At 46.1% G+C, this 21,690-nt stretch overlaps 1 protein-coding gene across 2 annotated transcripts in view; it reads right to left on the reverse strand.

The window, feature by feature from the left end:
• Positions 1-21,690, reverse strand: part of LOC147693338 (transient receptor potential cation channel subfamily M member 2-like) — a 623,295-nt gene that overhangs the window by 90,293 nt on the left and 511,312 nt on the right. For both annotated transcript variants that reach the window (XM_086933675.1, XM_086933674.1), the window contains exon 28: positions 11,245-11,396. In XM_086933675.1, coding sequence (XP_086789801.1) covers positions 11,245-11,396 — 152 coding nt within the window. The remainder of the gene's footprint in view (positions 1-11,244; positions 11,397-21,690) is intronic.

Here is a 21,690-nt window from a genome sequence, read left to right on the forward strand (position 1 = left end):
CGAGGAGACATTTTAAATTTCTCCTTGTGGTTGCTATTTTTCATGTGTGCTGCATTGTGCAGCACACATGGAAACAGGAAAAGGCCAAGGATTGTTTATGTACATCAAGGTTACTCTTCCTGCGCATCAGCAATCATTAAAAAAAATGCCATTTTGCAACTTCTATGTGTGCTGCATTAGGCAGCACAGATAGAAGTTACAAAACGGCAAGTAAAGATTGTTTATGTGCAGGAAGGGACACCTTGCTGCTCATAAACAAGCTTCCCCTGAATGCAGACACCCTTTCACTATGGTGCAAGGGTGCCTGCGTTGGCGCCAGGCTGTTAAGTTTAGCGGCAGCGCAGGGGGAAATGCAGGGCTGCTCCATATTCCTGTAAATATGGCGCAGCCCTGCGTTTCTGAAGTGATGGAGTGCGGCGTTAAGCCAGGAAGGCTAGCGCCTCACTTTGCCTCTTCCCTTGTAAATATGCCCCCAAGTTGTGATAATTCGGCTGCTGTTCGCTGGTGGGTTGAGGCTGTTGAGATTGAGAGAGGTTCGTTGGGGGTCGAAGTTGTTGTAGATGGTGGCAACCTTGCTGTGGAAGTAATCCGTGAGGGTGTCGCAGAGTTGTTGGGAGGGGTGGATGGTGTTCTCTACGGTGGCTGTGGTGGTGAATTCCTTGACTATTTTGAATAGTTCTTTCGTGTGTTGGCTGCTGAATCAATTTAGGACCACAGAACAAGAGGACAAAATTAACAGAACCAATACAAGTTAAAAAAACTGAAGCAAACACCCAGGAGGATAACCGTGGGAGCAAACCGGGAAGATCTCGGGTCTCGTGGCAGGAGGAGAGGCAACCAACACCGGCGCTAGGCCGAGGCAGCGGGGAGCAGTGCACAGACCAGGCAGGTCAAGGCTACTACCCCATGTGACCTAGTTGGAGACAATCAAAAATATAAAGCCCATTATTCTTTCTGTTCTTTCGTCTGCTCTCAAGCGCATCACACAGATCCTATAGAGCCTGTAAGTGCTTTTGAAGGAAAGCTCTGGGAGGCTGGACCCTCTGAGTACAAAGTGCCAGGGCTCTCCTTCAATCAATCAATCAAACAGAGTACTTGTAAAGAGCGCTACTTACCCGTGAGGGTCTCAAAGCGCTGAGGGGACGGGGTGCCGCTACTGCTCGAAGAACCAGGTCTTGAGGAATCTTCTGAAGAAGAGTAGGTCTTGGGTCTGCCGTAGTTGGGTAGGGAGGATGTTCCAGGTCTTGGCAGCGAGGTAGGAGAAGGATCTGCCGCTGGAGGTTGTTCGTTGGATGCGGGGAACAGCAGCGAGGCTGGCGGAGCGGAGCTGGAGAGTGGGGGTGTAGAAGCTGAGTCTGCTGTTCAGGTAGGCTGGTCCGGCGTTGTGGAGTGCTTTGTGTGCGTGGGTGAGGAGCTTGAAGGTGATCCTCTTGTTGACGGGGAGCCAGTGTAGGTCTCTCAGGTGGGGGGTCATGAGGCTGCAGAGGGGGACATTGATGATCAGTCAGGGTGGAGGCGTTTTGGATGCTTTGTAGTCTTCGTAGGTGTTTGGCTGGGATTCCTGCATAGAGTGCGTTGCCATAGTCCAGTCTGCTGCTGACGAGGGCCTGTGTCACCGTAATTCTTGTTTCGGTCAGGATCCACTTGTAGATCCTGCGGAGCATGCGGAGGGTGTTGTAGCAGGAGGAGGAGACGGCGTTGACCTGTTTAGACATGGAGAGGGAGGAGTCGAGGATGAATCCAAGGTTGCTTGCATGGTCGGTGGGTGTCGGTGCTGTTCCCAGTGTGGTCGGCCACCAGGAGTCATCCCAGGCTGAGGGGGTGGGTCCGAGGATGAGTACCTCCGTCTTGTACGAGTTCAGCTTCAGACGGCTGTTCCTCATCCAGTCGGCGACGGCCTTCATTCTCTCGTGGAGGTTGGTTTGGGCGGTGTGTGGTTCCTTGGTGAGGGAGAGGGTGAGTTGGGTGTCATCAGCGTAGGAGATGATATTGAGGTCGTGTTGGTGGGCCACTTGTGCGAGGGGGTCATGCAGACGTTGAACAGCGTCGGGCTGAGGGATGAGCCCTGGGGGGTGCCGCAGATGATGTTGGTGGCCTCGGATCGGAAGGGCAGGAGGTGGACGCTCTAGGTTCTGCCGAAGAGGAAGGACCTGGTCCAGTCAAGGGCCTTCTCTTGGGTTCAGGTTTCTAGGAGGCGTGTCTTTAGAGTGCGATGGCAGACCGTGTCGAAGGCGGCTGACAGGTCCAGGAGGATGAGGGCTGATGTTTTGCGTTGTCTAGTTGGCGCCTGATGTCGTCTGTGGCGGCAATTAGGGCTGTCTCAGTGCTGTGGTTTCGTCTGAACCCGGACTGGGACAGGTTCAAGATGTTGTCTTCCAGGTGGCGGGCCAGTTGCATGTTGACGATTTTCTCGCTGACCTTCGCTGGGAACGGGAGCAGGGAGATGGGCCGGAAGTTCTTGAGGTCCTTGGGGTCCGCCTTGGGCTTCTTGAGGAGGGCGTTGATTTTGACGGGTTTCCAGCTTTCCGGTAATTTTGCTGTTTCGAAGGAGATGTTGATAACCTTCCGTCGTTGGGATGCGATGGCAGCGTCTGCTTTGTTGAATACGTGGTGTGGGCACGGGTCTGACGGAGATCCTGAGTGGATGGAGTTCATGACCTTGCGTGTCTCGTCGTCGCTGACGTAGGACCAGGAGGTCAGGCAGTTGGAGCTGGGGTCAGGCGTAGTCGGGGTGGTCCTGGTGTTGAAGTTGTCATGGATGTCAGCGATCTTGCGGTGGAAGAAGATGGCCAGTGAGTTACACAGTTTTTGTGAAGGAGGTTTGTCGTTGGTGTTGGCGCTGGGGTTGGAGAGTTCCTTTACGATGCTGAAAGCTCTTTGCTGTCGTGTGCATTGTTATCCAGGTGGTCTTTGAAGTAGGATCTCTTGGCTAATCTGATGAGGTGGTGATGTCTGTGGGTGGCGTCCTTGTGGGCTGCGTGGTTGTCCCGAGTGCGTTCGTGGAGCAATAACTTCTCCAGTTTCCGGCATGCGCGTTTGGAGGTCTGAAGCTCATCGGTGAACGAGGTGGCTCTCTTGCTGTTGTGGTTGTTGGAGGGTTTCTTGAGTGGGGCGATGGTGTTGGCGCAGTCGTCGAGCTACTGTCTGAGGTTGCGGGCTGCGGTGTCTGGGTTGGTGGGGTCGGTGGGTGGGTTTTGGGTGAGGGTGGTGATCAGTTGGTCTTCACTCCAGCAGCGGCGAGGTAGCTGTTGGGTGCGATGGTGCGTGGTTAGTTTATTGAAGGTGAAATGAATGTAGCAGTGGTCGATCCAGTGGAGTTCGGTGGTGTGGTCGAAGGTGACGTGGGTGCCTGTGGAGAAGACGGGGTGTAGCGTGTGGCCAGTGGCGTGGGTGGGAGCGGTGATGAGTAGTCTGAGGTCGAGGTTGGCGAGGTTGTCAATCAGGGTGACGAAGTTGGCGTCGTTGTTGTTCTCGAGGTAGAAATTCAGGTCCCCGAGGAGGATGTAGTCTGTGGAGGCGAGTGCGTGGGTGCTTGCGAGGTCGGCGATGGAGTCGCTGTATTGAGCTCGGGGTCCAGGGAGGCTGTAGATGAGTGTTCCTCTGAGGGTGGTGTTGGGGTCGGTGTGGATCCGGAAGTGCAGGTGTTCGGTGGTGTTGAGGGTGTCGTCTGCATATGTGGCGACCTTGAGGGTGGACTTGTGGATGATGGCTATTCCTCCTCCGATTCCATTGGCGTTATCCCTGCTTGTAGCTGTCCGGGATGGCTATGGCGATGTCGGGCACCAAGGAGTCGTTCCACCAGGTCTCGGTCAGGAAGACCACATCAGGGGCGGAGGTGTTGAGCAGAACCCAGAGCTCGACGGCGTGTTTGTGTGCGGAGCGGGTGTTGAGGAGTATGCAGCGGAGGTGGTTGGGTCCAGTCCTTGGAGGTTTGGTGGCTCTGTCGCAGGTGAAGCTGCAGGTGTGGCAGGAGAAAGATCCGTGAGTCCTTTTCGGGGCGGCGTGGAAGCAGGTGTGGTTTTGGCCAGCATTGAGTGCGTAGAGGGTGCTAGTGTCGTAGCGGAGTCTGGTGTTGTGGCGTTCACGGGGTCCTGGGGTTCTAGCTCTGGGCGCGGTCCAGGCGCAGACGGGCGCAGACGAGCTTGCCTTTGGTGCGCCTTCGGGGCGCCAGCGGTGCACCCACTGCACGCGGCCACTCGCGGCCTCCATAAGAGGGAGCGGGGTGGCCAATGGGGAGCAGGGCCACAGGGACGCTGCGGCGGGAAGGAGCGGGAAACGGCGGGAAAACAGGCGGGCGGCAGGGAGCAGGTACGAGGAAGCTGGCAGCCGTGTGTTGGCGTGGGGAGCGACCTGCCTTTAAGTCTTGGTAAGTAGAAAAGTGTCAGGAATTAATGAAAATTATGTGGGGTAGCTTGTTATTCACTTTGTATATTAATACGTACGTATACATATTTATATTCTCCACTCTGCTGATATCAGGTCCTCTGAGGGGCTGTGCCTTTTTCTGGTGATGTATGTTTTATGAAACTCAAACTTACCTTTCTTAAAACCAGGCTCTGCGTTTTATTTTCAAGGATCTTGTGCGAGATGTACAAAGCTTTTATGCTGTCAAAAATGGCCTGATTTGCAGAATCGGGCCATTTGCGACTGAAAAAAAACCTTTTACAATGTACAGAAGGCAAATTGCGATCAGATAACATGTTACCGAATCACAATTTGTGTTTGCTACCAGATACCGAGTAGGTATTTTGAAGGGGCATCCCTTCCAAATACCGAATCAGAATGGTATGTATTAATGTTTTTCAACCAAATTCCAGTTGCAAAACCATAATACTTTATAATCAGTTTACAAGTGGTGGTAACCCATTTGAGAATGTAAAAAATATTTTTTTAAGAGCAGGCAGCAGTCCCACAAATCACAGGTTACTCTTAAAAACCAAAAACTGCAAAGTTTCTTTTTTTCTTTTTAAATGCATCTCGTTTTCCTTTAAGGAAAAGGTGCTGCATTTAAGAAACAAAGATTGTGTTATGATAAAGAAATCACAGTCATGGTGGTCTGCTGACCCCAGCAGGCCACCATCCCTGTGATGGCTGCGATTTCTAATGGGCCACAAATTGCGAGCTACCTAATTCATATGAATGAAGAAAGTCTATTTGCGACCCACTAGGAATCGGTAATGAAATTCAAAAGAGTACTCCAGTCCAAATTAAGCTTCCATTTTAGCAAATGTTCTAGGAACTACTTTTTCCTTTCATTTGGAGCACCTTACACACTACTATTTTTTTTTCACTCCCTCTGAGCTCTGTTGCTCTATTGCTTGGTTCTGTAAACAGGGCTGTAAATCTTGTTCTTATCTCATCACAAATGCTGCTACTCCTCATGCCATCTCCACCAATCACCCCCTGCCCCGTCTTTCTTTTCCCTTCATAGCTGCTCCGTGTTTTCACTGACGCTGGTGCTCCCTCCGTAGCACTTACTAGAACGCTACATGGGTGGAAAAATATGACTTTCTTGAAGTGTAATATATACAATGGACAATTCAGAAGACAATAATAATTAAAAAAATAATAATTAAATCGCTGTCCATAGTGAGTCGGTCATGTCCAATTTGCAGTGAATGTTGAACTTTGCTGTGTCTCTGCCATCTGCAATCGCCTGTGACAGTATGGCTCAGGCTTCCTCCGAGACCATGGGCAGCACTTGTGATACCAAAACCCAAACTGTGTGGGTGTATTGGCCCAAAAAAGAATGCAGTGTTCACCTACTACAGTGCTAGGCTGCCGGAAGAGAACATTCTTTTGACAATAGAGCCCACACTCTTGGATTCCCTATCTGGTGGTGTAGTAGGAAATGCGCCTGGACTACCAAGTTCTCCAGTGTGGGGTGCTGGGTGAGAATAGTGGGATCCCAAGGAGCAAGGTGATGGTGGTAGCAACTGTCCTTTGAACAGGAGCACCTGTGCAAAGCTTAGACCAGGCTCCAAGCAGGATGTTTGTAAGGGCTTCATTCAGTGGGAGGAGAGGTTCAGAGGGGGTGACTCCCAGCTGAAGCACCTCTGCCAAGTTAGTCTTGTATGCCACTGAGGGCAGCCTAAGGTCCAAGACCTCAGCAGCCCTTTGCACCACCATTGCTAAAGAGGCTATTTCTTCCATAGCCATGGTGGGAGGGGAGAATATCTAAGTGTCTGGTGAGGTGTCCAAACTACTGGCTTCTGCCAGTTCCTAGGGGCCCAACTGGTGACAAAAGCAAACATGCTGGCGCAAATCCAGTGGGGACTCTCTCCGAACCAGTGGGGTCCGAAGGCGCTCCATAGAGGTCAGGCGACCCTAATATGAGGTGCATGGACTCATAGATGTCTTTGAGTTGTGCGGGGTCGCTCTGGTTCCGGGAATCTCTGGAAGGTGCGGAGCAGATTTAGGCATAGGCTTTGCTGTGGAAGCGTGTGGGAACAGGGCCTCAACTTGTGTAGTCATTCCTGCTGCTCATCCAAAGACTTGGACTGGAGTGGCAAAGTCAAAGAGTGCTTCGAATTCTTGGGCTTCTTCTTTTTGTGGGACTTACCCAACAAAGGCTTTGACTGCAATGAAGAACGGCTTCACAAGCGGTCCAGGGATATTCAATGTGACTGGGATCTTGATCCTCACTAGGTCATCTCACGTCGGGGTGAGGAGCTTCAGGGAGCACTTCCGCAACACCTTTGGGTTCATGGCGAGGCAGTCCTCGGAGGCTTTGAGTCATGGTCGTGCTCCAGGCACCACAGACAAAACTGGTGTGGATCTGACACAGACATCTGCCTGTCACAGGCACCACAGGGTTTAAAACCTTCTGCTTTTTTTTAGGGGACATCCCTAGATCACCAGGAGGCAAAGTCTGAAAAAAACCTTTGACATAGCGTCAAAAAAGGTCAGTCAAAAAATGACTGGAGGTAGCACTCTCAGGATCTACGCTGTCTGGTGTGGAAAGAAAAGAACAGATGTCAGCGCACTGGGGTAGTGCCTATATAAGCTGATTCGGAGCAGAATAACGCCATCTACCGGCATGCAGAGGTATTGCTCAAAAGGTTTCTGGATCCAGCCTGGGGATAATTCTACGGTAATGAACCTGCGGCTAGAATTCTCTATCAGATACGTATGTTACTGGGGCCATAAGACTTAATGGGCCACTTGTAATGAATTCAACCAAGGGTAGAAAAATTACTGCATGAGTGCAAGTATGAGTGACTAGAGTGGATGGAAGGAGACATTCATTTACCCAACGTTTGCCTCAATCTTGTATTGACCCTTACATCCAAATAAAACATACATGTTCTCTCTCTCTTTCTTTGTCCCTCTCTCTCTCACACACACCAATCAATATTAAGGAGGCACTTTCAGTTCTATGCCTGAGCAATGCCAATGCTTGCTTTGAAATAAAAGGATGGCAACACTTGAAGTCCCATAAATAAATAATGTGGGCACTAGATGGCAGGTGACCCCTGGTTGACTCTTTGACAAAGTAATCCTACATTTACTAGTTAAGTTGCTTTTTAAAAACATTCATTGTGCTTTAGCATTTGGAAATATTCTAGACTATGAGGATTACTCAATCAAGCAGAACTCTTTCAGTACTGAAATATACAGAAGTCAAACCCATTGGACTCAAGATTTTAAGATCTCTTCCAAAACTAGTACAGGTGGAAAAAAAACTTCAGAGTCAAATTTGTCTCAACCCTCTCCTTTCACCTCACATAAACAAAAGATTATCTACTTGCAAATGTCTGAGAAGAATAATTCGAAAAATCCTTCCCCTGCTCCCTACATGCTCAAGGATCACAATGGTCTGAGCATTAATCCTATCATCCCTAGACTACGCTACTTTTCTAGTAGGTCTCCAAAATATGCTACCCTGAGACTAAAAGTAGGACAAAATTAATCAGCCAATTTGAAATAGAAGTCTGAACAAGGCCTTATACCTCTTACATAAAACGTTACATAATCATAGAAAGAACAATTATATGTCCTCCGGGTTCACAAGATACCTACCTTCTAGGATGTTGAGATCAACCTCTCAACACCAGCTCCTGATTCACAAATTTGTAACAGCAAGAACCGGAGGCCAGAGGTTATGAGTTCCAAAGGCGTGGAACAAGGTGGTTTCAAAAAAGGTAAAGGGCAGCAGGGTATATGGCAACTGCACTGCCTAGGCTAGTCATTAAAAGGTACTCTCAAGTTGCATCGCCCACCTCAAATGGCCAGCTGCCACATGCCCACAAATAATTTCAAGAAAAACACTGATGAGAGACAATACACAAAATCATCAAATTGCAGTACACATAAAGTAAAGTTCTTCTTGCAGGCATAGTATATTTTGTCGAAAGTCTTTATTTTCCAAAAGGACCTTTGTATACATGAAATCATACAATGTAGTAGATATTTAGAATCCTTTTAATCAGTGGTTTCTAAATGTTTAATACGTTGTATGATTTCACAGCCCTGAAGAAGCACTTGTGAAGGGTGAAACATGTTGGCTGTTCTCTACTTGTATACAAAGGACCTTTTGGAAAATAAAGACACCTGCAAAAATAACTTTGCTTTATGTGTACTGCAAGTTGATGATTTGCTGTATTGCTTCTTATCAGTTTTTTCATGGAACAAGGTGGCGTTACATTCAAGATCACAACCGGACCTCTTCCATTTCAAAAGACAATTCAAAATGTATCTGTTCAGTCTTCAACTATAAGATCTTCAGCTATTCAACTATTACCATGGCCCTTTTTAATTTGCCTCCTTTCTTGTCCCTGATCCTTCACAATCTTGTGTCAAGCAAAGGGCTGCCTCTCGAGCAGTCATATATGTGCTATACAAATGTAAGATTCAGAAAAGGGGGTGGTGATGGACAGAGTATCTGAATTAAGCAGAACACTCGTACCCAGTCAACAGATCAGGGCTTGATCCATCACCGTTTTTTAGCTCACTACACCATCCCAGCTCAGAACCTGGCTACATGCAAATTAGTCTGTCCGTGGCCCAGTGCATCATGGGAACAGGGCAGACCAAACTACCAAGCCAATTCTTTTACTGGAAAGGAAACAAGCTTCCGGGGACCGGTTTCTGGCATTACAGCCGTCTTCGGCCCGGCTTGCTTGAATCCTGATGGTACAGTGAGCAAGGGACTCATGTCTGAGCATACCCTTCCACGCTTATGGTGGACAAAACGATTCAGAAAAGGGGGTGGTGATGGACAGAGTATCTGAATTAAGCAGAACACTCGTACCCAGTAAACAGATCAGGGCTTGATCCATCACCGTTTTTTAGCTCACTACACCATCCCAGCTCAGAACCCCCTTTTCTGAATCGTTTTGTCCAGGGTATGCTCAGATGTGAGTCCCTTGCTCACAGCACCATCAGGATTCAAGCAAGCCGGGCCGAAGACGGCTGTAATGTCAGAAACCGGTCCCCGGAAGCTTGTTTCCTTTCCAGTAAAAGAATTGGCTTGGTAGTTTGGTCTGCCCTGTTCCCATGATGCACTGGGCCAGGGTCAGACTAATTTGCATGTAGCCAGGTTCTGAGCTGGGATGGTGCAGTGAGCTAAAAAACGGTGATGGATCAAGCCCTGATCTCTTGACTGGGTACGAGTGTTCTGTTTAATTCAGATACTCTGTCCATCACCACCCCCTTTTCTGAATCGTTTTGTCCACCACAAGCGTGGAAGGGTATGCTCAGATGTGAGTCCCTTGCTCACTGCACCATCAAGATTCAAGCAAGCCAGGCCGAAGACGGCTGTAATGCCAGAAACCGGTCCCCGGAAGCTTGTTGACTTTCCAGTAAAAGAATTGGCTTGGTAGTTTGGTCTGCCCTGTTCCTATGATGCACTGGGCCAGGGTCAGACTAATTTGCATGTAGCCAGGGTCTGAGCTGGGATGGTGCAGTGAGCTAAAAAACAGTGATGGATCAAGCCCTGATCTCTTGACTGGGTACAAGTGTTCTGTTTAATTCAGATACTCTGTCCATCACCACCCCCTTTTCTGAATCGTTTTGTCCACCACAAGCGTGGAAGGGTATGCTCAGATGTGAATCCCTTGCTCACTGCACCATCAGGATTCAAGCAAGCCGGGCCGAAGACGGCTGTAATGCCAGAAACCGGTCCCCGGAAGCTTGTTTCCTTTCCAGTAAAAGAATTGGCTTGGTAGTTTGGTCTGCCCTGTTCCCATGATGCACTGGGCCAGGGTCAGACTAATTTGCATGTAGCCAGGTTCTGAGCTGGGATGGTGCAGTGAGCTAAAAAAAGGTGATGGATCAAGCCCTGATCTCTTGACTGGGTACGAGTGTTCTGTTTAATTCAGATACTCTGTCCATCACCACCCCCTTTTCTGAATCGTTTTGTCCACCACAAGCGTGGAAGGGTATGCTCAGATGTGAGTCCCTTGCTCACTGCACCATTAGGATTCAAGCAAGCCGGGCCGAAGACGGCTGTAATGCCAGAAACCGGTCCCCGGAAGCTTGTTTCCTTTCCAGTAAAAGAATTGGCTTGGTAGTTTGGTCTGCCCTGTTCCCATGATGCACTGGGCCAAGGTCAGACTAATTTGCATGTAGCCAGGTTCTGAGCTGGGATGGTGCAGTGAGCTAAAAAACAGTGATGGATCAAGCCCTGATCTCTTGACTGGGTACGAGTGTTCTGTTTAATTCAGATACTCTGTCCATCACCACCCCCTTTTCTGAATCATACAAATGTAAGACACATATACAAACAGAGTCCAACACCGATCAGTGTTTCTGTTACATTCTAGTACTCTTCATTTAGTATGTGAAGAACCTTTGATGGATCACCTGAATACTCCTAGACTGAGAAGAGTAGCTCAGTACTAAACAAATGCCTTAGCTCTCTTTGTGTAATTTTGTTGTCGTTTGCAGGAAACAATCCATCTATTGAATAATGTGAACACCAGAGGACTATGATCTGGACAAAAGTGGGGTAGATTGCAACAAAGGGTCTAAAACATTGCTATGGCAGGAGGAGCACCTAAACGGCAAAACTGCAGTTTTCCTGGGTCTGGGAAATCCTTGCATCAGCACTGATTGCAAAGTATATTAAGTACTAAATACACATGCTCTCTTTAGGGTCTCATATATAAATGGGAACAAGTTGTTAATATAAACCAGGAAACGTGGGATGAAACAGTGTTTCAAAAGAAGAAAGATCAGTCTTGGGAGCTCATCTCTGTGTGTGAGGAGAAGTTGCACCTTATTGCCAGGTTAGACCCTCACCTGCCATGGCACCAGTTCATCCGGCACTGGGAAGCGTTGTACATTTGAGTTGGGGTACATCAGCTGGCGAGAATTCACGTGGTATACACATTTGGAGTACATATGTTTGTCCCCAGTGGTTGGCTCCTCAGCTTCAATGCTCTTCTGATGCACTGCAGGAAATAAAGGATATTAATTGGTCACAAAACACGCCAGGCACTGGTAGCTGCAGAGCTGTAAAGACTGGAAGATGCAACAAGGGGGCACACCCTCATGATACACTGAAGCAGATGGAGGGCAATACCATACCAGCCTTTCATGTAATATAACTCACAATTGCTGCATAACCCCCTGTCATAGAAACCCACAGCCAGTCTGGGGTTTTCAGCAAACAATGCTTTAAACACAAGGGATTGTTGGGACAGTTATTACTATGTTAAAAGTCAAACCACTAGTCTTAGAATGCCAGTGATGCTGTTTAAAAGCCTGGTCTATCTGAGGGGGTCACATAAGACATGGACCCCTTGGAGGTTACAGAGCATATCAGGATTACTTACTGGTAATCTTCAGGACTACAATTCCATATTCCTCACCCCAGTACTTTCTAATCCAGACGTGAGGCCTGCCTCACTAAGAAACTATCTCCCATCCTTCCTTTCTTTTAACTGTCCAATCCCGACCTGCATTAACTCTTTAAAGGAAATGATAATGATGTAACCCAAATCCCAACAGCTCCTCCCTCTAAGATCAAGGTGGGAGTATGGTATCGTAAGAAATGGGACAACAAATGTGGCACTGGAGTAATGAAGATTACATGTAAGTAATCCAGACCTTAACCTCCTCATCCGCTTTTCTCATCCTATTCCTTACTAATGTTTGCATGCCAAAGCATAACAGTCCTTTAAAAATGAACCATGCACACAACAGAATAATGCAGCAAATTAAGTTTATTCGAAAACACATGAACCTGTCTCAACCTTCAGACCATTCATGATTCATTCTTCAAATGCAAACTTTTTATAGCAAATTGTGGTTCAGACCTTTGGCCTAAATTCTATCTAGTATTAATAAAAGTAGAAGGGTTTGCCAAGTAGCCACAGCACACATTTCTGTGATACTGATGCAGTTCCAATCCATACAAGAGGCGCCCATTCCCCCCTGAAGAACGATCTTGTACCAAAACCGGAGGGTCAACTCCTGAGTTAGATTAAGAACCAGCAATCCCTTCCTTTACCCAACAATTTAAATAAGACAGTGAAGATTTCCCACCTCTATTTGCCTTACCAAAATAAACAAATATGGAGTCACATTTTCTGAATTAGTTGATCTAGCAAGGTACCCTTCTAGTTCTGGCCTGAGCTAGAACAGAGCACTGACAGAACTCTTTTGAATAGCAAATTACCCTTCAGTGAACAAAATGATCATCAACAATTCTCAGATTGGGTGGGTCACACATCAATGAACTTAGTTCAGTCAAACTTCTGGCAGTAAATAAGAACACCAGAAATAACCAGAGATTAAAAATTTAAGAGAAATCATTTCTAATATCTCCAAAGGAGCTTTCATTAATGCATCCAGAACCAACAAAAATTCCCAAACTGGAAACATATTTCTAAAGTCTTAGGATCTCGAAACCATTAAAGAAACTTAAGACAGTTTTCTGCCAAACCTTCATGCTCTCTGGACTAGTGCTGCATCTGACCTATCAGTCCCCTCCTGTCAGACTGTTCATCCCCAATCCTTCCTCCTGGACTGATAGGTCCATCTGGAATCCTGGCTATAGGATCAGGACTGTAGCAGAGCATCTAAGAACCTTTTAACCCACAACAAAATGAAGACACTTTCATCAAAACTGAACCTCACTTTCCATCTTGTGGCGATTTCATGGGCCACTCAAAAAAACGCTCTCCAGAAACACCTGTTTCTTCAGTGAACCAGGGTTGCATAGCGCACTTTGAGTTAAACTTAACAGAAAATATGAAAGCAATTTTCTTTCCAGATCAAGAGGCCATAACCGAAATTTATAGTTTTGCATTAGATAAATTGCAAATCTTAGAGTGTCATACTGTAACCCGTACCCAGATTATTACAATGCATGAAAATGTATTAAAAAAAAAGTGGAAGGGGACCCCGAAAACCCAGAGTGAATGAGTGGTTCAATGAATCATGCAAAACTGCCAAGAAGGCCCTGGTAAATGCCCTAAAGAGCAATCAAAGAACACTCATTACTGAGACTAGAAGGTAATATACTAGGGCTATTCAAATCAGTAAGGCCCAGTGGGAGGCTGGTATTTGGGATGACTTATCAGAGAAGGTTAGGATCAGAGACAATAAGAGTTTTTGGCATTTGGTTACAACATGACGGACGTAGAGACCTAGCTAGACATAGCTAGTTCTCTTTGATTAACCACTATATCCCAGGGGAAACAAACTAGCTACTCTAGTTCCTCTCTCTCTCCTTGATTAACAAAAGGCCGTAGAAACCTAACATGCCCATATTGCCATATTGCCCCAGAAGTCTGGGTGAACCACTTCTCGACACTTTATGGGGAGGCAAACTCAGGAGATGGAATATCATAGACTTTCCCATCCTGTACTACAGATTTTGCAGGAGAGGAGCTGAAGTCATTCACCCTAAAAGAACCTTTAGAAGCAATCCAGGCCAAGAAATCTGGCAAAGCCCAAGGCTTGGATAGAATACCCACAGATGTATTCCAGAGTGAACTTCAGATCTGGGGGCCTGATATAAATTGCCTGTCTAATGCATTGATGCCTGCAGCACCGATCTCGAGTTCCTGGAAAGGGGCAGAAAAAATTCCCATTCATAAAAAGGGTAACTAATCTACATTAGAAAATTGCAGACCCATAAGCCTGATTGACAATATCACGGACGTCTATAGCATGCAGATTCTATCTAGGCTATGGGACTTACAGGCGGGATTCAGATCCAACACCAGTCTATTGATCGGATTGTGAGGTTCATGTCCATGAAGTGGAAGATAGTAGATATTGATAGGGGACTGATGAATGTCACCTTTGTGGATCTGAGAGCTGCGTTTGATCTTGTCCTGAGGCAAAACTTTGGGCGGTTTTGCATAAGATCGAGGTCCTGCTGGGACAAGTGTGCCTAATGCAGGCTTTATATATACTGAAAATTTCGCGAGGATTAGGTGAGGCCCTATAGGGGAATTGATTGAAGACATTCAAATCATGATATCAGTAAGATAAGGGTGAGTTTTAGCACCTACTCTCTTTCTTTGGTACATAAATGGCTGCATTCCCTACCGTTTAAATTGCCAAAATGACTCCCCAAATGCAACTGACACTCTGGTGTTATTGAAAACTCCTGAGGTTAATCTATTCTCTTAGGCAAATGTATTATTTTTTGTTCAGACCATGGCCTGGAAATTAATATCAGGAAAATTAATTACATGGTCTATAATTGAATGTATACTAATGGAGAATCTGCCTAATTTTACTTTTAGAATATTCGCCAAAGACGATTGTTTCACTCAATGCGACTTGGTGTACACACGATTTAAATCAAGGTAATACTTATTTACGATATGATAAGAAAACTAAGTAACCCGTAAAACAGCGATTAGTTTGGCCTATTATATATATACCTTTCAGATCGCTTGATTCGATCCTGATCCAATACTAGAATAACAAATATATCGCTACAGGAGAGGTCTGGGCTTCAAATAACTGAAAATATAAGCCTGACTCCGTGAACTACTCTAAGGTAATTTTTTACTTTTGACCGCACTTGTAGGAATAGTCAGTTTTACTAAAACTTGAGTTTCTAATTAGTTTGCATACAATTGCAGAATTCTACATACCGGTTGCCATCTACTGCCAAGCTCCTCGTCATTTTTTGATACAAGTCGAACTTGCAGGTACTCTGAATAGAATTGTCGCCTTGTCGTTTAGCAAAATTATATATGAGACACATTAACGCCATATATAATATTGGCTCCTTATCGATATCTTTTCCAGGTGTATAAGGTGCCGAAAGTAATACCAGTATTTGCGCGTCAGTGACTAGTCTGAATTGAATTCTCGTAAACGTAAAAGTATGTAAGTTACTACACATCCAACCAGTTAATAGTGCAGTAAGAAATGTCACCAGAAACATCTATGGCCTTTCAGAATCAATATCTATAAGATAGTATATGATGTTCCAAGTCACTCCAAATGAGCGTTTACATAAATGGGTCTCATTATAGTAAAGATATAAACTTGCTCATTACATTATGCAATTTTAAATTATATCTTTTTCATTTTTTGTCACCATGAGAGTGATTCAACTTAACGACTTATAATTAATGAAATGTATATAAATTATTGATTTTTTCTTAATGTACAGTAACTATGCATAAATGTATATGTATGTTTTCTATTGTCTTTGTATGTTTTCTGTCCCAGAGATGTGTTATGATGTACATTAATTGCACAGATTGACTTAACAGTAATTGTAAATATTTTTGTTTTACTTTACAATAGGGCAATACAAATATTAAATTTACAGTCCTGAAGATGGTCTCAGAGATACATACATAGGAGACCGAAACGTCGACCTTTGCCTTTATTCTACCTAATTGATAATAGTTGTAAATAGGATAGGCTTGATCAGTACCTACAGAGTACAAGATTGATTCATTATGTTTCTTCCTGTAGGCCTGTTTGCATATTTGTACCTTAAATTCTTAATGCCTCTTAATTTTTTAGATAAAATCTAAGATTTTCATATACACCGTTTATGTCTCTTGTTTTATGTCATATGTGTTTTTTGTTCAAAAATTGATTTTTTACCAACTATATTGTATTATCGATTGACTCTTAAAGAGAACCATTGACTTGTCCTTTTGAGATATTTTTAAATTATTGAAAACGATTTTTTGGAACTAATTCCCTTGGAGGCATCTCCTACCTTTTCAGACACCACAGCAGAGCAACCGTAGACTGCCTCTACATGTTGCTACCCAAATGCTCTAAAAAAAGAAACCTGTGAAGGGAAAGGTCGAAACACATTTTCCAGCTTTTTTACCCTTTATCATTTTGATGTTTCGACCCTTGGCTTCACAGGTTTCTTATTTTAGAGCATTTGGGTAGCAACATGTAGGGGCAGTCTATGGTTGCTCTGCTGTGATTTTTGACACTTTTTTCACATAAGGGACTTCCAACTTGCATGAGACTGGTCATTCGGGTTGGTGACCCCTATGCCACCAAAACTACATGCAACCCCGGCATAGAGATAGCCTACCTTGAATGTGACTTCTGTCCAAGATCCGTATCCGGACGCATTGTTATCCCTACGTACTTCATACATGGCAGGGGAAAATAAACATGTAACTCTGCAGGAGTCGCAGTTGGTATGTTTCCTCTGTTGCCATCTCTTATTTACCTTCCTCATGGGGCATCCAGGCCTCTCCCTAAAAAAGGCCTGGTATGGATATCTTTGCTGTCCAGCCAGATTGCAATAACCCGGCCAGGTCATATACAGTGGTGGATGTCATGGAGGTAACAGGTAAAAGAGATGTACTTGGTTTGTAATACCGCTTGCTCCCCCTCAAACTTTTGACCTCTGAGAGAGAACTCTCACTCAACGGGTTATTAAGTGGTATTAGAACATTGGAATGTTGGGAGCTCCATTGAAAACAATGGAGTAACTCCGGGCTTATAATGGCTGGTATAAGCCTGGAGCTCCAACATTCCAATGTTTCTTTGTTCACAGCTCTGGGAGCCTGAGGGGATTCCAATCCCCTTTGCCTCCCTGAAGACTTTGTTTTATTTGTTAGAACATTCTACCCTCTAGTGGAAGAATGTTCTAATAGCCTTATAGCCCTTCGTAGCTGGGCTATATGGGCTATTAAAGTCCCTCTCCCTTGTTAAAGGCCCGAGCCGAAGGAGAGGGCCTTTAATAGTCGGTATAGCCCGCTACGGCGGGCTATAAGGCTATAGTGTTTTATACTCCGCGGACGAGTAGAGGTACACTTTCTCGAAAGAATATTTCTTGACATCCTTTTTAGGTTTCTTCACCTTCTGGTCTGTAAGGTAATCTTTAAGCTGTCATTTCTTTGTTAATCTCCTCCAATCATTTTTTAAAAGAGGAGAATAAAACTCTACTTTTGCTCTCACTTGTTTGCTACAAGTGCTTCAGATAGTCTCTTTGTGGTGTTTATGATCAGTACAAGCCAATACCTTGTACAATGCCAACCACTGGCTGCCCAGACCGTTTTAAATGTCACATCATTCAAGAAGATGGGGGAGTTCTTCACTATGAGGCCCCTGAGAACGGTTGTCTCTTACAGATACTCTCTCATAATTGTGCCATGTAAGATGTTTTTTTTAACTCTTTTTATTAGTTAAAGACAGTAATAATTCAATCATGGTTACAGTTCCGGTCGGCATTAGGTCACATAACATTTTTACATACATATTTTTCTTGGTCAATACAAATATCAGTTGTTATAAGTTCGTCTTGGTGGGATAAGGCAGGGAGGAGGGGGCATACAAATACTTCCCCGATATTCATTCCATTTGGCCCATATTTGAATGCATTTCTTTGGACACCGTCTAGAGATATATACAGCCTTTTCCCTATCCATACACCAGTCCATATCCTGTTTCCATGATTTTAAACCGGGGGTCTCTCTTGCCCCCCACATTCTGACAATGTTACGCTTGGCTACCATGTGCCCCAGTGTTACCCACGTCTTTTCTTCATTATTCAGGTCAGTAGGTCCCAACACATTGAGCAAGCATCTCTTATCTTCTGGTTGCAGGTCCTGCCCCAACACTGATCCCATACATCGGAGCACCCCAGTCCAGTATTTACGAATGTTACTACACTCCCACAGTATGTGTATAAAGGTACCTTCCTCCCCACAGTTTTGTTTGGAACTTGAATTGTCTCCATAGCCCATACAGGCCAAGGCTATTCTAGAGTAATATATTCTGTGCAGGATTTTCAATTGCACTAGTTTGAGCCGTGAGGAAATCGCAACCTCCCTGGGAGAGGCGAGTGCCTCTGCAGTCTTCTTCGTCTAGCTCCTTCAGGTCACCCGTCCACTTCACTCAAAGCTGTAGGAGGGGATCAGGTATATCATTGAAGAGCTTTCGGTAGGTGAGGGATATCGATTTACTGGGCATGTAACCATTGAGGAGCCTGTCCTCCAACAGTGTTGTTCCGGCAGTGTCTCCTCTGCCAGGAGGTGTGAGTTCAGGGTGTGTCAGATCTGGTAGTATCTGAATATCTCCGAATTTTCCAGCTCATATTCCTTCGATAGCACTGAGAAGTCTATCACTTTGCCCACTTTCCATAAGTCACCCACCTTCCCGAGTCCAATTAGGTCCCATCTATCAAAGCCCTTAGTGTTGCGGAGAGTACCCAACAAGTGGGAGTCCCACAGAGGGGTAGATTGCGAAATACTCCGACCCCAGCCCAAACTTTTGTGAGTTGATTGCCAAATGTGAACCGAATGCAATGTTGGCCCCGTCAATTGCATACGAGCCAGCTCGGCATAGAGATCCCTGGCAAAGGAACCCCGCGCAGGATTCACCTATCCATTTTGTATACCTGGTTGTTATGTGGCCGGTAGATGCTCTTGCTAACAGCTGCCATATAGCCACCCAGTGGTATATTTTAGTGCCTGGGAGTCCGTTTACCCCGTCATACCATCCATGCACCAGTTTGGGGAACGCTTTACGGGGTATTCCTCCTGCCCAGAGGAGAGCGCCCTGTTCGTTCACTATCGCTGTGAATTAGGACGCGGGCATCAGGTTCGGCGAATTTTGCAAGACATATAGAAAGCGAGGCAGGGACATAATTTTAAAGAGCACCACCCTGCCCAGTAAGCATCTTCCAGTGCTCCACATCACTGCAAAGCCGCCGCAAAGGAGGCACGAGGTTGTGGCCGTAGAATAGCTTAGGGTCTCTGGTGCTGTAGATGCCTATGTATCTGAAGCCATCTAGTCCTCCACTACTTTGCACCCCCTGGGAAGGATCGGGAACTGTCTTCTGAGCACATACAATAGCGATTTGGACCACTTGATGGCATATCCAGTGTACCTCCCTATTAATTGAGGCCCTTGGTGACGCAGAGTACAACAGGATGTAGTCGGCATAGAAGGAGATGAGATCCTCCGACTCCTCTGACCAACTCAAAACCTTTACTACCGGGTCGTTACAGATCCAGCTCGGCTGGGGCTCCAGCGCCAAGGCAAAAAGCAACCTGGACAAGGGGCAACCCTGCCTCGTAACCCTACTGAGGGTAAAGAGCCGAAATTGTTTGTTGTGTACTATCACTTTCGCCAGAAGCTCCGAGTATAGAAGTTTCACCCATCCCATGAAGCCATGGCCAAACCCCATCTTCTCCAGCATTGCAAATAAATAAAGCCATTTGATCATATCGAAAGCCATGGTAGTGTCCAAAGACATTACTACCACATCCTCCCTCAATGTGTGTACTCGTCCGAGTACCCCGTGGAGTCATTGGAGGTTCAAGGATGTATCTCTCGTCGGCATTAAGCCCGACTGATCTGGATGGACCAGGCCAGAGATTACTCCAATTAGGCGTGTCGCAGGCAGTTTGGCCAAGATGTTAACCTCCACATTTAATAAGGAGATAGGTCTATAGGAGGAACACTGGTTTCAAGGTTTACCCTCCTTGGGAATGACCACCACTGTGGCCACTCATTGATCTTGGGGAAGTCTGCCAATCTCCATGATTTCTTCATACATTGCTTTAAGGTGGGGGGCCATTTTATCATTTTTTTTTAATTTTTTTAATTCTTTTTATTAACAACAAAAATTACAAATGGTCATCAGCACAGTAAAAGCAAGGGTTGTGTACATGTGCAACGCAGGAAATTACAATACATACTCAGTGTTAACATTTCAGAATCATGCAGGGCAATTCTTACTCAGATCGGTCAGATTGCAAGTGGTTCGTCAATCGGGACCACCTGGGGGGATCGTAAATAGTTCCTCTGTAGTCGTTCCAGTTGGACCAGATTTCAATCCATTTTCGCGGGCATCCCCGCGCTACATACACAATTTATTCCTGGACCATGCATTAGTCCATGTCAGTTTTCCAGAGGCCCAATTTAGGAGGTCTGACCGCCCCACACAATCTAGCAATGTTCCTCTTGGCGATATCGTAACCTAGAGTGACCCACAACCTCCCACGGGGCGGCAGGTCAGTAGGTTCCCATGTTTAACAGGCACCTCTTCGCTTCAGTTCTAAGTTCCACTCCCCACACCTCTTGCATACAGCGTGTCACCCGGGACCAGTAATTCCTCAGTAGAGGGCATTCCCATAGTATATGGGAGAAGGTCACCTGCTCTCCACCCCCCGCCTACAGCTGCCGTCATCACTTCGACCCAGTCGTTGCAATCTTGTTCCTGAGAGATAGGTTCGGTGTAGGATTTTAAGCTGAATGAGCCGGAGTCTGGCCAATATGGCCACCTCCTTAGGGGAGATAAGTGCTATTCTCCATTCCTCCTCATCTATCTCCAAACCGTCGGCTTCCCATTTCCCTTTGAGGGGGAGCAGCAGGTCCGGGGAGTTGTTGATGATCTTTTTGTATGTGAGTGATATGGCATGTTCAGCAAGGTGGCCATCAAGGAGCCTGACTCTAGTGGGGAGGAGTCAGGGGGTTGAGTTCCCGCGGGGATGTTAGCCTGAAGGGCGTGTCTAACCTGCATGTACCTAAAGTGTTCCGAGGCTGCTAGTTCGTAAGTGTGTTGGAGTGTGGCAAAGGGGATTACGCCATCCGGACCCTACAAGTCCTGAATATGTGAGATATCTATGAGGTCCCAGTTTCGGAACCCTTTGGTACGACCAAGTGTTCCTAGTCTTCCCGAGACCCATAGGGGGGTGGCCATAGTTAATGTGTCAGACCATCCTAGTTTTCGCTGCACTACGTGCCACAATTGCACCAAATGTTTCGTGGGACCAGTCAGTTGGTACCTTCCCGGCCTTGAGCAAAGTTCTGCTTCGAAACTACCTTCCGGGAGCAGCCAGCAATCCATTCCGTATCCAGGGTCATTCCCTGCACAGTATGTGGCCTGATTATTGGCTGAGAGGTGTGCCGCCCAGTAATATTTGCGGATGTCTGGGAGCACTATACCACCGTCAAACCATTCCATAGTTCGGTTTTGAAGGGATATGCGAGGCATTCCCGACCACAGCAGTTCCCTCTGTGTGGCCTCTATGGACGTAAAGTAAGAGTGCGGGACTAAGTCCGGGTAGTTTTGCAAGGCATATAGGAACCTCGACAGAGCCATCATTTTGAAGAGCGCTGCCCGTCCTAGGAGAGATAGCGGGAGCTGCCGCCAGTGGGATACGACTCTTTTAAATCACTGCAGAGGCGGGAGAAGGTTTTTTCATACCGGGTCTTCGTATCCTTAGAAATAAAGATCCCCAGGTAACGGAACCCCTCTGTGGCCGTGGCTATTGG

Source organism: Lissotriton vulgaris, chromosome 8 (assembly GCF_964263255.1).
Source record: "Lissotriton vulgaris chromosome 8, aLisVul1.2, whole genome shotgun sequence".
Classification (NCBI taxonomy): Eukaryota; Metazoa; Chordata; class Amphibia; order Caudata; family Salamandridae; genus Lissotriton; species Lissotriton vulgaris.